This window comes from Fonsecaea pedrosoi, assembly GCF_000835455.1.
Source record: "Fonsecaea pedrosoi CBS 271.37 unplaced genomic scaffold supercont1.4, whole genome shotgun sequence".
NCBI lineage: Eukaryota > Fungi > Ascomycota > Eurotiomycetes > Chaetothyriales > Herpotrichiellaceae > Fonsecaea > Fonsecaea pedrosoi.
In genome coordinates, this window is record NW_013550612.1 from 1,283,034 (window position 1) to 1,299,809 (window position 16,776).

Consider the following 16,776-nt stretch of genomic DNA (forward strand, 5'->3'; position numbering starts at 1 on the left):
CGGCTCCAGACAGCCAAACGCCAAGTGAACGCTACTGGGGTCAAGAGTGACTGAATGGCTCGTTTACCCAGCCGTGGCGGGGAGTCCGTGCTGTGGTTTGGCATAGACAAATTTACGTGAAGTCTATGATAGAGAGAGCTGTGGGAGGACACTGCAAAAGAGGAATCAGTCGATTCAACATCGGTGTCTTGTTGTTGGAACCCTAAAAGCCAGTCACTAGTTCTCCTCGTATCAATATTAGGCAGATTTCATGCATTTGGAGTGATTGCAAAGAGCAAACAAACTGAGCGGGTGTGTAGGGAAGGATGGTAGGCGTCCGCGGATGCCCTGCTTGGAACCTTTGGTGTTCTGATGAAGTGGTTTCGGATTGCTTCGCCAATCGAGTCTATCTACATTACAATTAGTTGGAAGAGGATAGTGGTTTGATTCGTATTCCTCCATCGCAGACTGTGCGACCCATCCGATTTGTCGAGTGGCCCATCATGTCTGCATCAATTTTTAGGATCCCCATGTGTGGCTGCATGCGCCTACGCCCTCTTTTTTTTTCTTCTTCTTTTCTTCTCGCTACGATGCGGAACTCTGTGAAGGGTATTCGCCAACTTGGGATGGGAAGCACGTTGAGTGGTCAAGTGTCAAGTGTCAAATGTGTCAGGAAGTCAATGAGTCAGACTGGGTTTGTCTTTCTTGAGGCGTTTTCGGAGATGGGTGGTGGTTGAGAATGGACATTGGATGCAAATGAATGCAGGCACTGAATCTGAAAGGTACTGACTGGGACAAGTGAATACAAAAGTCAAGGATAGCTTTCTGGTTGCTAGAGTGGAGGTGGCTGTTGATCCCCGGGCCTATCATCTGGGCTCTAGTTAGTAAGTTACAGGAGTAGCTGCTGCACCAGCTCGCCTACCTACCAACACCCGCAGGTCACCTCTCACCTCTCATGTCTGACCTCTCACTTTTTCTTCCACCTCAACTTCACCTGCGCTCTTTGTCCATCCATCCTTTTGCGCCCACTCTTCACTCTTCCACTACCCTTCCACCTTTCCTCCTTCCCACATGTCACACCCAATCTACACCCTGGTCATCCCCCATCATTGCGTTCTCTTGCTGACCTCGGGCTCTCTTTTCCCTCTTGTCTCGGTCATCCTTCACCCACCACCATCGGTGCCATCATTGATGAGTTCCTAAAGTTTCTCCACAAATCCTAATCGCCCTTCCCAATTCCTCCCCCGGCCCAAGTGCCAGTGGCGCACCAACAAATTTCTTGACCCTACCCTAATCATGAGCTGGGTTACTCCATCGGGACCCCTCTTTACCTGCCTCCTGCATACATCCTCGTACAGAACTCGCCAACTTACCTACCCATCCTTTCCGTCGACCTTGGACCGTGCGCAGACACTTGGACACATTCCGACGCAGACACACACCCTCTCCTCTACCTCCCTCCCTCACCTTCGCCCACACCAGTCGCTACTGGCGTTGATCGACTCCAAGTCACTCCACCCATGCCGTATCTCGCCCGCTGCTGTTAAAACCTCCGTGCCCTTCCCCCTTCCAGCTGCCTCCTGAGCTGTGGGAATATCCACTCCCAAACCCACCAGAAACCCTGATCAACCTCCCCTTGCTCCTGTCCCTCCCCCGGGTCTCCATTCCACGGCCTCCACTGTCCATGGATAGCCTGCCTCCCCCCTCCGGCCCGCCCTCAGTCCACCTCAATCCCGTCACAATTTAGCGCTCATTATCCCTGTAAGCGATCGGCAAGGGTCAGATGGCATGCGTTACGCTGGTTTGTAGCCTCCAGAGTTACACAGATGCAAGCGGCCCACGAGGCCGCCATCCCCCATTGACTCCTAACTGTCCGATCCTAGAGGCCTAGGTCTATCCGTCCAGCCCGTCACCTCGTCGTGCCCGCCCTCCACAGAAAACCACAAATCAGCGCACATCTCTCAAGAACGGTTCATGACAAGGACATCTTTTTGCTTTTTCGCCTCCCGTAAATCTCATCTGATCTGATCCTGGTTCTTTTGGTCAGAGCAGCGCTACCTAGTATCTGCCTAGGTAGATAACCAACCCCTCTTCCACGCTTACACCGCACGCGACAGACTTTCTCACCTTGTGCGCACTCCAGGCCCTTTCTCCACTTCCATTTGTTCCATCTCTGCTCCAAAGGGAAAAAAAGTTCTTTGAATCTATTGAAGGGCTCTGGGGTTACACACAACGGTCCAGCTCCATCTTGTACACCAGGCTACATTAAATCTGTCAACGGAGTTCTATCATTCGCATCTTGGTTTATCTGACACCTCGTCCGTTGCAGTAAAACAGCCAGAGCTTATACACATCCTCGCCAACACACGGCCAGTTGCTCCGTAGAGTCGCCAGGTCTGCGGGTTGAGAAATCATCTGCGGCACATGGAACAGGGCAGCACTGTTGGGGTGACACAATATCTGCATTAAGAGCCACCCGCCGTTCATTCCAACCTACCGCGTGCTGTGTAACTCACGGCGACCATTCTAGTGGCCTTGTTGCCATGAGGCACGTCTTGAGCAATCATTGGTGCCCGGCTCTGAAGGACAACAGCACCTCTCGCAAACATTCAGCCTGCTAGGACCACTTTCAGGCAGTGGAGGGTTTGGTGACAGGACAGATTGCCCTCAACAAATCATTCAACTCACAATTTGTGTCTTCCTCTACCAGGTCGGACTCAGAAGGTTCGCTGCTCGACGGCCCACTCTCGATCAAAGTCGGGAGACTGGTGTGCCTGGAGTATAGGGGCCTTCGCGCTCTACGATACTGCATATAGCACCCAAAAAGTGGGCAAATGGCAACGGGTGTTGTGCTACCTCTGGAATCGCGAGTGAAAGAGTGGCACGAGCCTGAATCAAACCTATTGCTCTGTCAAACCCTAGCGGACTCGTCAAGCCGGCTTCCGGGCTCAATGGCTCAGCCGCCAGCGCGAGACTCTCTTTCACAACAACCAAGTCTACCCTCCTTCAGTTCACTCCTGGCCGGGGCTGGCAATCCCGCTTTGTTTGGCCAATCCCCACAGGAACAGGTGAGAAGGGAACAGGCATTGCCTGGCAGCACTCCTGCAAGCAGACATACTGCTCAACCAAATATGTCCACGGCTTCCGATGTGCATCCGTCCACACCTGCTTTCGCCATGGCCCAATCCTCACCTTCCCAGTCTCATCCCATGAATGGCCGCGCCTGGGCCTACCCAAACACAAGTCGATCGGAAGTTCATACAGCCACACCTGACCCTCGTGCAGCAAGTACCAGTCATGGACCTGGTCGGGCGACCACGGAAGAAGAATTGGTCGACCCGCCAGGTAGCTGTCATGCCCATGAGAAGGACTCCATGTGTTCCAAGAACTCGGATGGTGATGGCCTCAGCTCCACGTGGAGCTCCTCGAGATCAACGAACCTTAAAAAGCGCAATGGCCAGGCTTGCGATGGATGCCGGGAGAGGAAGATGAGATGTGACTTTAAATTCCCCAAATGCACGATGTGCAAGAGCATCGACCGTGAATGCACATTTGGCTCAGCGTAAGTAATTCCTTGACTCATTATCTTCGGTGCTGATTTCTGTGCAGGCCACGTGCCACGATGCGACATTCAGCGTTTCCGATGTCGATGCCCTCAATCTCGAGATATAAAATCACCAATCAGAACCCAGACAATTATCCAAATCACAGAGGGTCAACGACTTCTGTGGACATGGGCTCCCAGGAGCATGCCTACTCGGCATCCATATCAAGGTCCTCAATGCCCCTAGACGACATGCTCTATGCCACCTCCGGCAAGCAGATCAGCCACGAGGATGTGTCAGACAACCAACCACCAGCAAAGAGGCCTCGCGTTTCTCCATCTCCTCGCCCTAGATCTCAGGGCCAGTTGTCCGCCAGTTCGGGTACCGAATCTGTTGTCGGTTCCATCTCTTCGCCGTCAGTCGTCTCCGACTTCTCTTGGGACTTGGACCCTTATCAATTGAACCGCAGTCTGACATGGGACTATGTGAACAAGTATTTCGAGCACGTTGATGGCGTAACGTATCATATCCTCCCCAAAGAATTTTTCCGACAATGGATCCGTTCCCACCAGACCAAATCACTGGCGGACAAGATGTTGCTTTATGCTATTCTGGCAATGGGAACCGTCTTCGCATCGAGGCAACCACAATCGAAGCACCACCAAGACGTGTTCCTCGAGATTGTCAATAAAGCCATTATAAAGAATGGTGATATGTTCAGCCTGCAATTGATTCAGACCAAGCTAATTCTGGGTCTCTTCGCTTTTTCTCAAGGCCAATACAATCGTGCAAGTGACCATTGTGGGTCTGCCCTACGGACCGCGTTGGGCTTGAGATACCATACAGAAGAGGGAGTCTCGACCATCGAGAGTCAGGATCCACTGGACCTCGGTTTGTCTCAGGAAATGTTGGTTGAATGCCGGCGCAGGACGTTCTGGGCTGCCTATCTGCTGGACAGCTTCAGCCGTTGCTGGTCCGCGTCCGTTACTACTGTTAACCGATTTGATTGCCACCTACGCTTACCTTGTGCTGAGGCGGCTTACGAGGCGGGACACGTTCCCTTGGCCCCATTTATACTTGAAGCGCCCAAGGATGACCAAGGTAGTCGGCCCGGTACTCCTCTCGAATCATCCGAGGTCGGTTCTTTTGGCCATCTGGTAGAGATTGCGGCTATCTTCAGTGAGGTGATGAGCACTGTCAACCGAGGAAAAACGCAGTCTCCGGGGAAAGATCGATCAACGATGGGCACCTTCCGTGACGACATTGGAGCTCGACTTAAGACGTGGGACCACCACATGAAGAGACAAGCTCGTCAAGATCAAGACGGACGAGAGAAGGTCAGCGGCTTCTACGTTATTTATCACTACACCCTCATGGTACTGAATCGGTACATTGACTATGCGGAGATGGATCGGTCACGGGTTAGCGTATGTGTAAAGCGTGTCCACGATCACGCTCGACACACACTCGGGTTGGTACAGAGACTGCGCGAGCACGGCGATGACAAGCACGACTACTCTCACCAATTTGTGATGTTGAGCCCTTTCAGTGGCTTCGCCATAATCGCTGCTTTGGATGTCGTCACAGCCACCGGCCCAGTATCGACTCTGATGGGCCATGAGAGCCAAATCATGTCCTTGATTGGCAGCGTCGTCCCGGTCCTGGAGGGACTCAAGGACCATTGGCATAGTGGTCGTCAACAGCAGGAGGTGGCCGATCGGAGGCTGAGGGCGCTTTTGAGAGTATCCAGTAAGGCCTTCCAATTCAACGGAGCATATTACTTCGCGCACCCTATGCAAAGCCGGGTTGACATGGATCACGACGTTACCTACGGGCTTTGCCGCAACAGATATTTTGAAGCCATGGGATGGGAGGAGACTCTCCATCATGATGGAGAGTTCCAACGGCTGGACTAATGCGAGATTCTTGGAAGTAGAGCACAAAGAACTGAGACGGCCGCTCACAGTATGATGAGGAATATGAGATTATGAAGCACTGGTATAGGGAAATGGCTGTTTAATACATGCAGAGAGGTTTCAGCAACACTCAACTGGCGATGATGGCATTCAGGCACTATGATATACCCTATGAGCTTGACGGTACACAGCACTAGTTATTGTCGGATTTTGGAGGCGAGAGCAAAACGTTCCAGGTGGTATTGTTTGTTATGGCTGAGCGAATTTTTTATATACTTGGGAGGAACTCTGTCTAATTAGTATGTGGTTATCGTATAGCTTGGATCACGGAGGATAATATCTTTACTATAGCTATCCAGCATATAGCGACCTCGACATCATCACAATCTTACAGCGCTAAAGACCAAATGTTCACCATTCCAGTCTTAAGAAGGCCATGCTCTGAGCTTGGATAAGCCGCCGGATGACGTAGAGGTGGCACAGTCAAATTCTGGACCCGTAGCAGCACGTGGCTTGCTAGCTCCGCACGGATCAACGCTCACAATACCCTGCCATGCATTTATCTTGGGTAACTTAGCCGAGAAGCCCCGCACTCTTGGCACAGCTCGGCTGAACTGCCATGTTCGGTTCGCGTATACGATTGGACACAAGCAGGGCGCTTATTCGTATCCTTGAGCCTCACTCGAACTTTGCACCCCCAACTTATTTGGTACAGAACTGGCCTAGTTCTGCACCTCGATGCCCTTCTTACGGCACATCCTTCGCCGTGTCTTTCTGAGAAAGGGCAGTTCTGCCAATATCTCGTGATATCTCGTGGGAGACCGTCTCCCTCCCCGCACGAAGTCGATTTTCATGGCTCAAGAGCGTCCGATCGGCAAAGAGAATTGATCTCGCGGCGTCATGGAGTATTCTCTGCGTGAGGCTGACCACACGAGGTTTGTGGACCCAACGGGCCAACCGAATTGGCAAAATTGGTGACATCCCGGTCGGGATCCTGCATTGTTACTCACAACGGGTGGGTTTTGTTCAGGCTCCCATCCAGGCTCCGTAGACCAAAGTACCTGGCAAACGTTAGGCTCGAGTCCACATATGCAAGCCCTCGAGGCCTTACAAAACCACAACATGTGCCGAGTACAACCCAAGCCATTGACTATTTCAACGTTTCAATCGCCCGTAACTTCATTCCTCCTTTTACCCAGATTGTCTCCTTGTCTCCCCCTCTCCTCACACTCCAAATGGCACTACCTCCCCAGTCTGATTGCAGTGTTTCTTCTGGTTCTATTCGCCTACCATTAACTCTTCTCGACACCTTGGTTCCTGGTTCTTCTCACCTCGCTTCACTCCTGCTTGGATCTGGTCTCGATGTCTCGTTGTTTGTGTCATGGGGCGCCATCCTGGCTACAGTATGGGCAGCCCTCCATTTCGGCCTGATACCTGCGTATCAAATTGTTTTGAAAGCGCTCACCTCATCAGTGATTGTGGAAGAATATGATCCCATCTACGACCATGTCCTCAACTGGGCCAGCGCCCAAAAGTATTTGCAGAATATCCGTTCCCTCCGCGCTCATACGGCAGGGCAATACTACGACGGCCTGGAAGATTACGAAGAGGATGACCCCCTGCAGATGCAGTTCCGGGAAGGCATGCCCGAGGATACCATCTTTAATTTCAATAACTGGTCTGCCCGGGCCCCGCCAACATTTCGACCTCATTCTTCCTCGGGCTGGTTCTTCCACAGTTATCGATTGTTCAAACTATACCGAAATCGCGATCGGGTCGCCAGCGAATACACCGGCGCCGTGTACGAAAGAGAACGGCTTGAGATCTCAGTGATCTGGTTGTCTCCTCAGCCGATCAAGACCATGATTCAGGAGGCCCGAGAGTTTCATCTCATACGTCGAACGTCCACAACCACAATTAAGCGCCCAACCCCAAAATCTCAGAGATCTGGACGTGGACAAGCATGGACAACTATCGCCAACAGACCGAGCAGATCAATGGCCACGGTCGTACTGGATAACGAGCAAAAGGCGGCTATTTTGAAAGATTTCAACGACTTCCTGCACCCGCGGACGGCGCGATGGTATAGCAATCGCGGGATCCCATATCGTCGAGGTTACCTCTTTCACGGCTCGCCAGGCACCGGCAAGACTTCCTTGTCTTTTGCCCTTGCTGGAGTTTTTGGGCTTGACATCTACTGCCTCGCACTGTCTGAGGCTTCCTTGACCGAAGAAGACCTGATCCTGCTCTTTAACAGCCTCCCAAAACGATGTATCCTACTCCTTGAGGATATAGATACCGCTGGTCTAGGCAGGGCACCAGGCTCGAACGATGTAGGAAAGCGACAGACAACAGACCAGTTGCCATCTGGCGGAAATAACCAGGACAAGAAGACCCCTGCCGAGAATAAAGACGACAAAGACGACACCTCCGGAGTTACAGGCAAGGCAACAGATCAGGCTGGTTCGGTCAGCAAAGAACCGACGTTCAAGAACACGCTCACATTCGCAGGCCTCCTCGATGCCATAGATGGTGTTGCAAGTCAGGAAGGCCGGGTCCTCATCATGACCACCAATCATGTGGAAAGATTGGATGAAGCACTGACAAGGCCCGGTCGGATTGACTTGACCATCAAGTTTGACCTGGCGACCAAGCAGCAGATCAAGGATCTCTTTCTGCGGATGTACTGTGCCGACTCAATCGAGATGCGAAGGCAGCCGACCAAGATCAGCCATATATTGCCGAACCAAGCGGAAACCGACCGGCCTGGTTCAAGCACATTCACGGACTGGGGCACAGGGGGCAATCAGACCGATGGCCTCGAGAACAGCCACAAGGACCCCCCAAAACCACGACTTCTATCGAGGGAAACTTCCAACAGCAGCGCAGTCTTCGACCTGGCGGAGCGATTCGCCGATTCTCTCCCCGACCGGACCCTTTCGCCCGCTGAGATACAAGGCTTTCTCCTGGTCCGGAAGAAGTATCCCGCGCAGGCAGTCGCGGACGTGGTCCAATGGAGGGACGAGCAGATTCAAAAAAAGATCGAGTCAAAAGTGAACAAGGACGCAGTGACGGCACAAGTGGTGGGGTGTGACGAGAGTCGCACGGAGTCGAGCGATGGCGGGAAGACGGCGGGATTATCCTCATGCAAGAAAAACGAAATACCCAAGCAGCAGCAGCAGCAGCAGCAGCAGAAGATGATGGGTGTTCAAAACGGCTTCTCCGACGAGATTACGCGTGAGGAAGAGGACCATAACGGCCCCAAGGAACCAACGCCATCATCCACGGTCGAGCCAGGAGCCGGAACCCTGCCGAGATCTGGTCCCGTTGAGAATGGCAATGGTAATGGCAATAACAAGGGCGATGAGACCGAGTGCGGGAATGACGGCGAGGGGATCACGGAAGACGGAGATATCGACGATCAGGGAGACAACCAAAACGGAGACAGTGACACCCTATGCACGCGTCCTCGACGACTATGGGTCCCACACCCACACTCGGACAGCCGACGACACGGACCTGCCGCCGTCAATGGGTATGCGCACGGCGATTCTGACGGCGACATCGATCTCGACTTGGACTGTGATGATGATGATGATGATGATGATGTTGAGTTTTGAATGTCCTCGATGAACCAGTTCGTCTCGCTCTTCAGGACCCAGCCTGGTTTGGAAGTGGGTGGATTTCCTTTTCCTCCTCCGCTGTGCTTTGCTGGGCTGTGTTGCGTTGCGTTGCGTTGCCTGGTCTCGTCTCGTCGACTCTGATCCTGGTGTTGACATAACAATGGTATCTACCCGTTTTGCGTTTGAATGTCAAGACAGGAGGGGAGGGGGGGGGGGATCGAGAGAGGAAAACCCAATATCAAAAGTAATCGTCTTTATGGGATTATGTTTCATGGGACGTAATACGTTGGAATCTGAATCTGGATATATAGCACACGAATGAAGAGTAAACATGCAGGCATGACAGTAAAAAAAAGTCTGAGGCAATATACACCCATACACACGCACACCCATACACACACACTCTCTCTCTCTGTGTGTGTGTGTCTGTGTGTGTGTGTGTGTGTGTGTGTGTGTGTGTGTGTGTGTCTGTGTCTGTGTGTGTGTTTGTGTCTGTGTCTGTGTGTGTGTGTGTGTCTGTGAGACGCACAACACCTTGCCTCGCTTCGCCACGCCACATTATAACTTAATAGAAACGGCGGAGGAGAGTTAGATAACTATGCTGACCGAGTCGCCATTCTCAGCAAAGTCCAAGTTTACCCGTCAACGGTTGGTCACAAGGACACAGGATATTCGTTCATTCGTGGACGAACAAGTCCATTTTCGGGTGCTTTAGAGGGCTCTTCTGTTCCGTCTTATCTAGCTAGGTTACCCATCTATGCATCTAGACAACATACCTACTGAATACCCATGGGACTCGGTACATCGGTCCATAGGTATGTAGGTAACCACACCCATCTACTAGACAAGTAATCAATGTGACTTTGGTGACCTGGTAACTCCATAGGAAAAGCTGACGCCAACAACCAAAGAAACCCAAGTTGGTCTGGACCTCCATGTCTCCGTGATTTTACCAGAACCCGAACCGCCCGACAAGCTCCCATCCTGAACATCTTGCTTCGATGTACACTAGTCAATGAAATGGATCCTGCCGGCCTAACCATCAAAGCAATCGTGGCAATCGAACGCCGGCCTTTTGTTTAAGACCACCAAAACCGGAACAGACAGAACAGACACGTAACCCCGCATTAACACATGCCAAAGAAAAAACCCATCATTGCATCGGCCCAGTAGTCCCACACGACATTTGGAGCCTTTCATTTATTGTCCCACGGATAGGATCTGCTGAGATCCGAAATCAATTCCGATGAGGCTGTGGACAAGGCCTCAGGGAGGTAGTGCCAGCAGCCACTGATGGAGTCCACACACGAAAGTGGGAGTGGCGCGGAGTTGGCGGCGTGATCCTGTCGTCACTGGCGAATGGCGGCGGCCTCCGAACCAGGCTGGCCAGTGACGGTAAGCAGGAGTTGGTACAAAACTCAATGTCCGCCCAAGCCGGCAACATTGCTTCACCTCACGGCACAGTGATACCTCTTCGAGATCGTGACATGATATGCCAAGCATATCAGCTAGATGAAACTTTCACAAACCACAGTGCATAACACGCAGCAGATGAATGAAGTTTCCGCTATTCACAGCTCCTGCAGCGCGAAGACATTTTGATCCCCAACAGACGAGCATGGGCTGCCTACGTCGACAACATTCTCGAGCGGAAGATCAGCTTTCTCATTTTCGTCCTTTGCACTCTCGCTTTCCCAGATTTCAATCTCGACATCACCATCAGCATCAGCGTGAGTGGAGTGGACACAGTTAACAGGGTAGCCAGGGGCTTCAGCCTTCTCGACTAGCGTGCTATCGAGTGCATTCGGGGTGGCAGAGCTCAGTATCTCGGCCAGTGTTGGGGCGTTTAGGTCTTCGATGATCTTCGCAGTTGACGTCAGTGACGTGCTGGCGGTGGAGGGTTGGAAGGTGAAATCGTGCGGCTGCTTCGTCTCTTCGCCTTCCACGTCAGTCTCTGCCTCTTCGTCGTCGTGCACGAGAACCACACTAGTGGCATCAAGGCCTTCGCCATAATACTCCGCAGGATCGAGATCTGCGAGCGGGCTTCTGGGTTCGTCGTTCATCTTGACCTCCTTCCCCCTGGCCTTTTCCGCGGCGGCGTTGGCAGCAGCAGCAGCCATGGACCTGGTCACGGGTACGGTTACCTCGTTGGGATCAATGTTCTCCTTGCCTCTATCCACCGACGACGATTTCTTGTGCAGATTCTTGCTCTCGTCATCGCTGATATCCAACCCTGTGGCGCTCTGTGTCATGGTCCATTCGTTCATACGGTAGTCTTGGACTTCCTCGGTTTCCTCGTATATGTCGAAGAACCATGACTTGGGCTTGCTGGTTTCAATTGTGGCCTTTTGGAGCTTGCGGGATTGACCTCGTGATTTCTTTGTGCCATTCAGGGCAGCGGATATGGAGAGAGTGGGGGACTGGGTCGAACTAGAGAAGGGTGGTGGATTGAAACGTTTCCGAGACTGAAGAAGACCAGAGCGCTTACGCGTTGGCGAACGGCCTGCTGCAGGTGCAGAGGCAGGGGTCGATGACGGCTTAACAAAGGTATCAAGACGTGGAGTGGAGGCAAGAGCGGTACTAAGACGATGTTGGGTGGACGAGAGAGCAGTCACATTCAAAGAATAGCGATGTGTCTTTGCGAGTGATACATCATCACCAAAGGCTGATCTCTTGCGTTTGTGCAACGAGTCGAGAATGCTTGGGTCGACATTTTCGCCGTCTGAGCCTCCGTCAACGTCGGGAGAGACGGCTCGGCGCTTCAAGGATGTTGGGGCAGAGTTTGGTGTGAGAGCTGACGGCAGAGATCAGTCTATCGGCCTCCATTGAGGAAACACTGGTTGCAACCAAGATTCCAACGCAAGGAGAGTGTCTCTTACCATTTTGTCGATTCTTCACACTCTGCAAGCTTCTCAGCTTGGATTCGTTCAAGATGCCAAACGGCTGACGAGCAGGCGTGGCCATTGGAGCTACAGCAGCCATTCCGACTGGCTGGTAGAGGTGAGATGATGGGGAGGAATCAGAGTTGCGTCAAGAGGGCTGATATGCGTGCGTGCTCTGCTCAGCCTTTCAGGCAATGTTGAGTTGTCTGGAGGAAATGGCCAATGCCAATGCGTGGCTGTCCTCGATTGATGATTCTGAGAATGTTGGTCGTGTTAGCTTGGGTGGAGATGTGGTTTGCATAAGAAATCACTCAAGAACTGGGAGAGGAAAGGAACGTTGGGCAGCAGTAGGGCAGAGGAAGAGGGTATATGGAAGTTGAGGGAGCTTACCAGGCGCTATGACCAAGCTGGCGCAGTCAAGGGAGCCGTTTTGGACGCGGGGTGTGTGAACGCGAGATCCTGGGCCAGGAGGGGAGAGATGATCAATTTGACCAGAACAATCAGAGCGTGTAGGGTTAGATTGAGGAGCTACTGCAGGCCAGTGAGCAGCTGAGGAGAATCACGACGCGTCCTCAGGCAGCGATTGGGTTGCTGGAGGTGACCGTGGGCGGATAGTGAAGTGCAGATTGTGCAGAGACAGGGAAGTTGGCAGTTGAAAGAGGGAAGAGGGATGAGGGAGGATGTTGATAGGGGACGCGTCAAGTGGAGTCTGTGTGAGAAAAGAGACGCGACGGGCGGGCGACGGGGAGGTCAAGTGAGGAGGGCCAGCAATTTCCGAGGTGAATTTTCCACGCGCATCAATATATTTTCGAGGTCTTATTCACTGTCCAGATGATAGAGGGCTCTAAATTGGTACCTGATGTGCTCTATTGCCTTCATCTCTTGACTGCGCTGATGATAACCGCCTTTTGGGATGTTGGTTGATTCTCACTTCTCCCTCACCTCGTATGCGAACGAGTAGCCGAGAAACGCGCCTCCCATTGGCCTGACCATTTACCGACTTGGCGGCCCGGAAAGTGACCTCAATGGTTTCAACCTTGTTACTGTAGCTGGCCTGCTGCCTGGTCGCCTGCAAACCGGAAACCCACCTCCAATCGGTCCCAGAAAGGAGTTGTCCGATCAAGGCATTCACGGTGTCGCCCGTGACCCTCACCACATTTGATACATGTTGGCGACCATTGACACGGCCAGCCTCACACTCCCGCGATCCTGACGAAGACGTCGCTGATACCTGCGTGTCACGATGCATATGTCTCACCTCATCGTGAATCTGCAGATTTAGAACCACCGCGCCATCTCTGGCTGTCGGGTTCAATGAACGCGGCCTCAAACAATCTCTGAGACGAGGACATGGCTGCTACTTCTTTCACGTCATGCAGCCGTCGAGGACAAGGTAAAACGGAGGTGCAAACGAGGGCTAGTGAGGCTGAGATGCAAGCACGTCACGTCACCTCTAGCCATCAATGGTCGCCAAAGGTCGCAGCTTGAAGCATGGGTTCACCTCTACTGCTGCCGAGTTTCGTTCTCGCCCATTGCCCAATGTACATTTTATGATTCTACCTCCTGTGGCATTCCCGAGTCTAAACATCCCTGGCGCTCTGCTCAGCCGCTGCAACCGCACTACAACTTCGCCCTCGGCTCGGACAGATCAACCAGGTTTTCGTCCTTGGCGAACTGATAGTAATAGTTCAGGCTGTCCGGGTTCAGCAGCGTTCCAGACGGCTTAATGACTTTGCCTGAGACGATCTGTTTCACCGGCAATTCGACCTTCTTCAAGTTGACCGTTGTCTAGAGAACACATCATGTCAGCCACTCGTCACTGATCTTTCTATATGCAGCGGACTTACCGGAATTTCTTTGGTCTCAAAGACAAATTTGGGCACATGCCGAGGACTGGTGGCCTTTCGAATGGCCTCCTTGACTTCTCTGACAAGTTGGGGCGTGAATTCATGGCCAGGTTTCATCAACAGGAACAAAATCACCCTTTCATCTTGGTCTTGAGGTCTCCTTTGCCCGACGCAGATGCTGTCGCTGATCTTGTCTGCAAAGTGGGCCTCAATAATGCTGTATATCTCGGCAGAACCAAACCGGACGCCGCTGGGGTTCAACACGCCGTCAGCCCTGCCCAAGAACATGACTTGTTTCGTGACTGGGTGGATCATGATGAAATCGCCATGTGTCCAGACATTATCAAATCGTGCAAAATAGCTGTCGAAGTAACGCTGCGGGCCATTCTCTCCCAAAAAGGTGATGGGCATCGTTGGGAATGCCTGAAATGCGACCAGTTCGCCGGGCACTCCATCCTCGACTTCGACGCCCTTGCCACCTTCGACGGTCTGGTCGAACACCTTGACCGGAACACCGAGCGAGAGACACTGGCAACCTCCCACATACAGTGGCAGAATTGGATTGCCTGTCCCAAAGCATCCAGCCAGGTCGGTTCCACCGGAGATGTTGTCCAACTGCACTGAAGGCGGAAACCCTTCGTCATAGACCCATTCGAATAACTGATCCGACAGCACCATCCCGGTGCTGGTGATGACCTCGAGGTTGCTCAGGTCGCCCACTTTCTTTGGAACCACGCCGTTCGTCTGCAGTGTTTGCAGATACCTGGGACTGATACCCAGATGCGTCACCTTCTCCTGGGCCACCAACTTGAGCAGGTTGGTCAAGTTGGGCACAAAGGGACTCCCGTCGTACATGATCATTTGACATCCCGTGATCAAAGCCTGCACACTGGCCAGATACATGATCCATCCCGTCGTCGTGTATTGCAGTTGTTTCGAGTTCGCATTGATGCGCCTGTGCAACCTATACTCTTTGTGGCCCGAAATAATGACCCCTCCAATCGCATGCACAATGCATTTTGGCTGGCCCGTCGTCCCCGAGGAGTACACCACCAGAAAAGGGTCCGCAAATTCCGTGTCCTCAAACTCCAACTTGTCAGACTTTGCGGCAGAAATGAAGCTGGCCCACGTCCTGGCTCTCGGCACACTCGATACATCGGCCGGCGAATGCTGGAAGCGAGCTTGTGAAACGATGCCTTGGAACTCATCCACGCCTTCCATGCCCGCCATGATGTCCTTCATCTTGCCACGCAGGTCGATCTTTTTGCCGTTGTACACAGCCCAGTCGTCCATGAACAGAAATCGAGGCTTTATCTGGGTAAGTCGATCAAGGATACCCTTGACGCCCATATCCGTGGAGCTACTGCTGAAGAGGGCTCCAAGCGTCGTCGTCGCGAGAAAGACCGTCAGCGTGTCAAGACAAGTACTAGCGACCAGCGCGATGCGGTCTCCTTTCTTCACGCCGTGCGCTCTCATCGCCTGACTTAACCTGCCGACTCGCTGCCTCAGCTCCTTCCATGTGACGTGTCTGATGGGCTCTAAGAAACATCCTTCGCGGACCTCGGTGCAAGCAATCTTGTTGTCGGCTTTTGCCGCGTCGATGACCGGCCGTCCATTCTCGTCGCCAGAAAAGAGGATATTCTGGGCAAAATTCATGCGCACGCCGGTGAACCAGCGCGGAATGGAGTCCATTCGGGCAGATTCGTCGACGACGGGTTCTGGAACGGTGCCCGAGTATACGATGGGGAAGTAGTCGAAAACATGGCGCCAGAAGGCAGCCCGTTGGGTGACTGAGTAGTTGTACAGGGCATCATAATTCTGCGAGGTGGAAAGTACCTGTCAGCTCAAACCCGGTCAAGTCCTAATCAAACACTGCCGTCGACATGGGTATCTCTCTGTCGTCTGGACCGTGGGATGGGACTGGAGTCTAGCGTTCTCGAGAAGGAGACACTTTTTCTCTCGACAGCCCACATCTCCGTGCCGATCTTGACAGACCGATTCCAGATTGCGGGCATCGGAGCGATTGAGGAACGGCAAAAGAAGGAGATGATAGATCGTCATTTGCAAACGCAGCACAATGTCGCGACATCTCATTCACATACCTCGAATTTCTGCCCGCTCGCCTTCTCCAAGCTCACTTTGAATTTCCACATATCGGTGCTTTGGGGATTCGGATGCTCCCACAATTTCCTCGGAATTGGATGCTCCGGATGCAGCTCCTGCTGCTGCTTGCGCGTCGACGTCATCTTCGCTGTCTGTGAAAAGACTACTCGAGCCGTTGCTCCTGCTTCTCTCGCCCTTGTCGTTGGGAAATCCAAACAAGACTCAAAAGAATGCTCTTCTCCTCCGGAGAGTAGTCACCGCGCACCAACCGACCCAGCAGCCAGCTAAGGGTAATCAAGTTGGGAAAAAGGAGAACGGTTCCGAGCGACTGTCCCCGCGTCTCTATTCTCGATCCGTTTCCCAAGGCACGTGTCGACAGAGCTGTAGATTTCTCGAGTACCTGATCGCGAGCGCTGCCCTTTTTCTGTCGCCCACGTACTAGCAATTCTCGCTTCGCAAGGAAGTGCGATAGCAGTTCCAGCTAGGTTTTGTGTTTGTGGTGCGTCGGATCCGGCGGAGGCGGAGGCGGGCAGTCGACCACCAGAAAATGGCAGATAGTGATATTGACGCCGCGAGGGAATCGAGGATATGACAAAATAATGGAGAGAGATATAGATAGATCTATAGATGTCCAGACTCTTACACCCAATATATGTTGGTATATGTATATCTGTACCTCGGTAGGAAGGTAAGTAAGTAGAATGGTAGGTATGTTACGAGGAGGATATATATGAATGGATGGACGGGAATGAAACTGGGCATGGGATTAGAATTGGGATGCACGAGAACCCCAAACTAAAATATGGGTACGGCAAAGCGGAATTATCCTGCCACCTGCTTTGCGAGGAGTCGAACGAGTACCTCGTACATCGGCGGAACCC

At 52.6% G+C, this 16,776-nt stretch overlaps 4 protein-coding genes across 4 annotated transcripts; 2 read left to right on the forward strand and 2 right to left on the reverse strand.

Annotated features, from left to right (window-relative positions):
• Positions 1–2,813: 2,813 nt before the first annotated feature.
• Positions 2,814–5,440, forward strand: Z517_06252 (uncharacterized protein; the record flags this gene model as incomplete). Its single annotated transcript, XM_013427992.1, has 2 exons — positions 2,814–3,541; positions 3,589–5,440. 2 exons carry the CDS (start codon positions 2,814–2,816, stop codon positions 5,438–5,440), a joined length of 2,580 nt encoding a protein of 859 aa, XP_013283446.1.
• Positions 5,441–6,675: 1,235 nt separating this feature from the next.
• Positions 6,676–9,060, forward strand: Z517_06253 (uncharacterized protein; the record flags this gene model as incomplete). Its single annotated transcript, XM_013427993.1, has 1 exon — positions 6,676–9,060. The coding sequence occupies one exon, from the start codon at positions 6,676–6,678 to the stop codon at positions 9,058–9,060; it is 2,385 nt and encodes a 794-aa protein (XP_013283447.1).
• Positions 9,061–10,634: 1,574 nt separating this feature from the next.
• Positions 10,635–12,045, reverse strand: Z517_06254 (uncharacterized protein; the record flags this gene model as incomplete). The annotated part of the gene is made up of 2 exons (XM_013427994.1): positions 10,635–11,857; positions 11,943–12,045. The coding sequence occupies 2 exons, from the start codon at positions 12,043–12,045 to the stop codon at positions 10,635–10,637; spliced, it is 1,326 nt and encodes a 441-aa protein (XP_013283448.1).
• A 1,520-nt stretch (positions 12,046–13,565) lies between these two features.
• Positions 13,566–16,038, reverse strand: Z517_06255 (acetoacetate-CoA ligase; the record flags this gene model as incomplete). Its single annotated transcript, XM_013427995.1, has 3 exons — positions 13,566–13,733; positions 13,793–15,610; positions 15,895–16,038. 3 exons carry the CDS (start codon positions 16,036–16,038, stop codon positions 13,566–13,568), a joined length of 2,130 nt encoding a protein of 709 aa, XP_013283449.1.
• Positions 16,039–16,776: the final 738 nt, after the last annotated feature.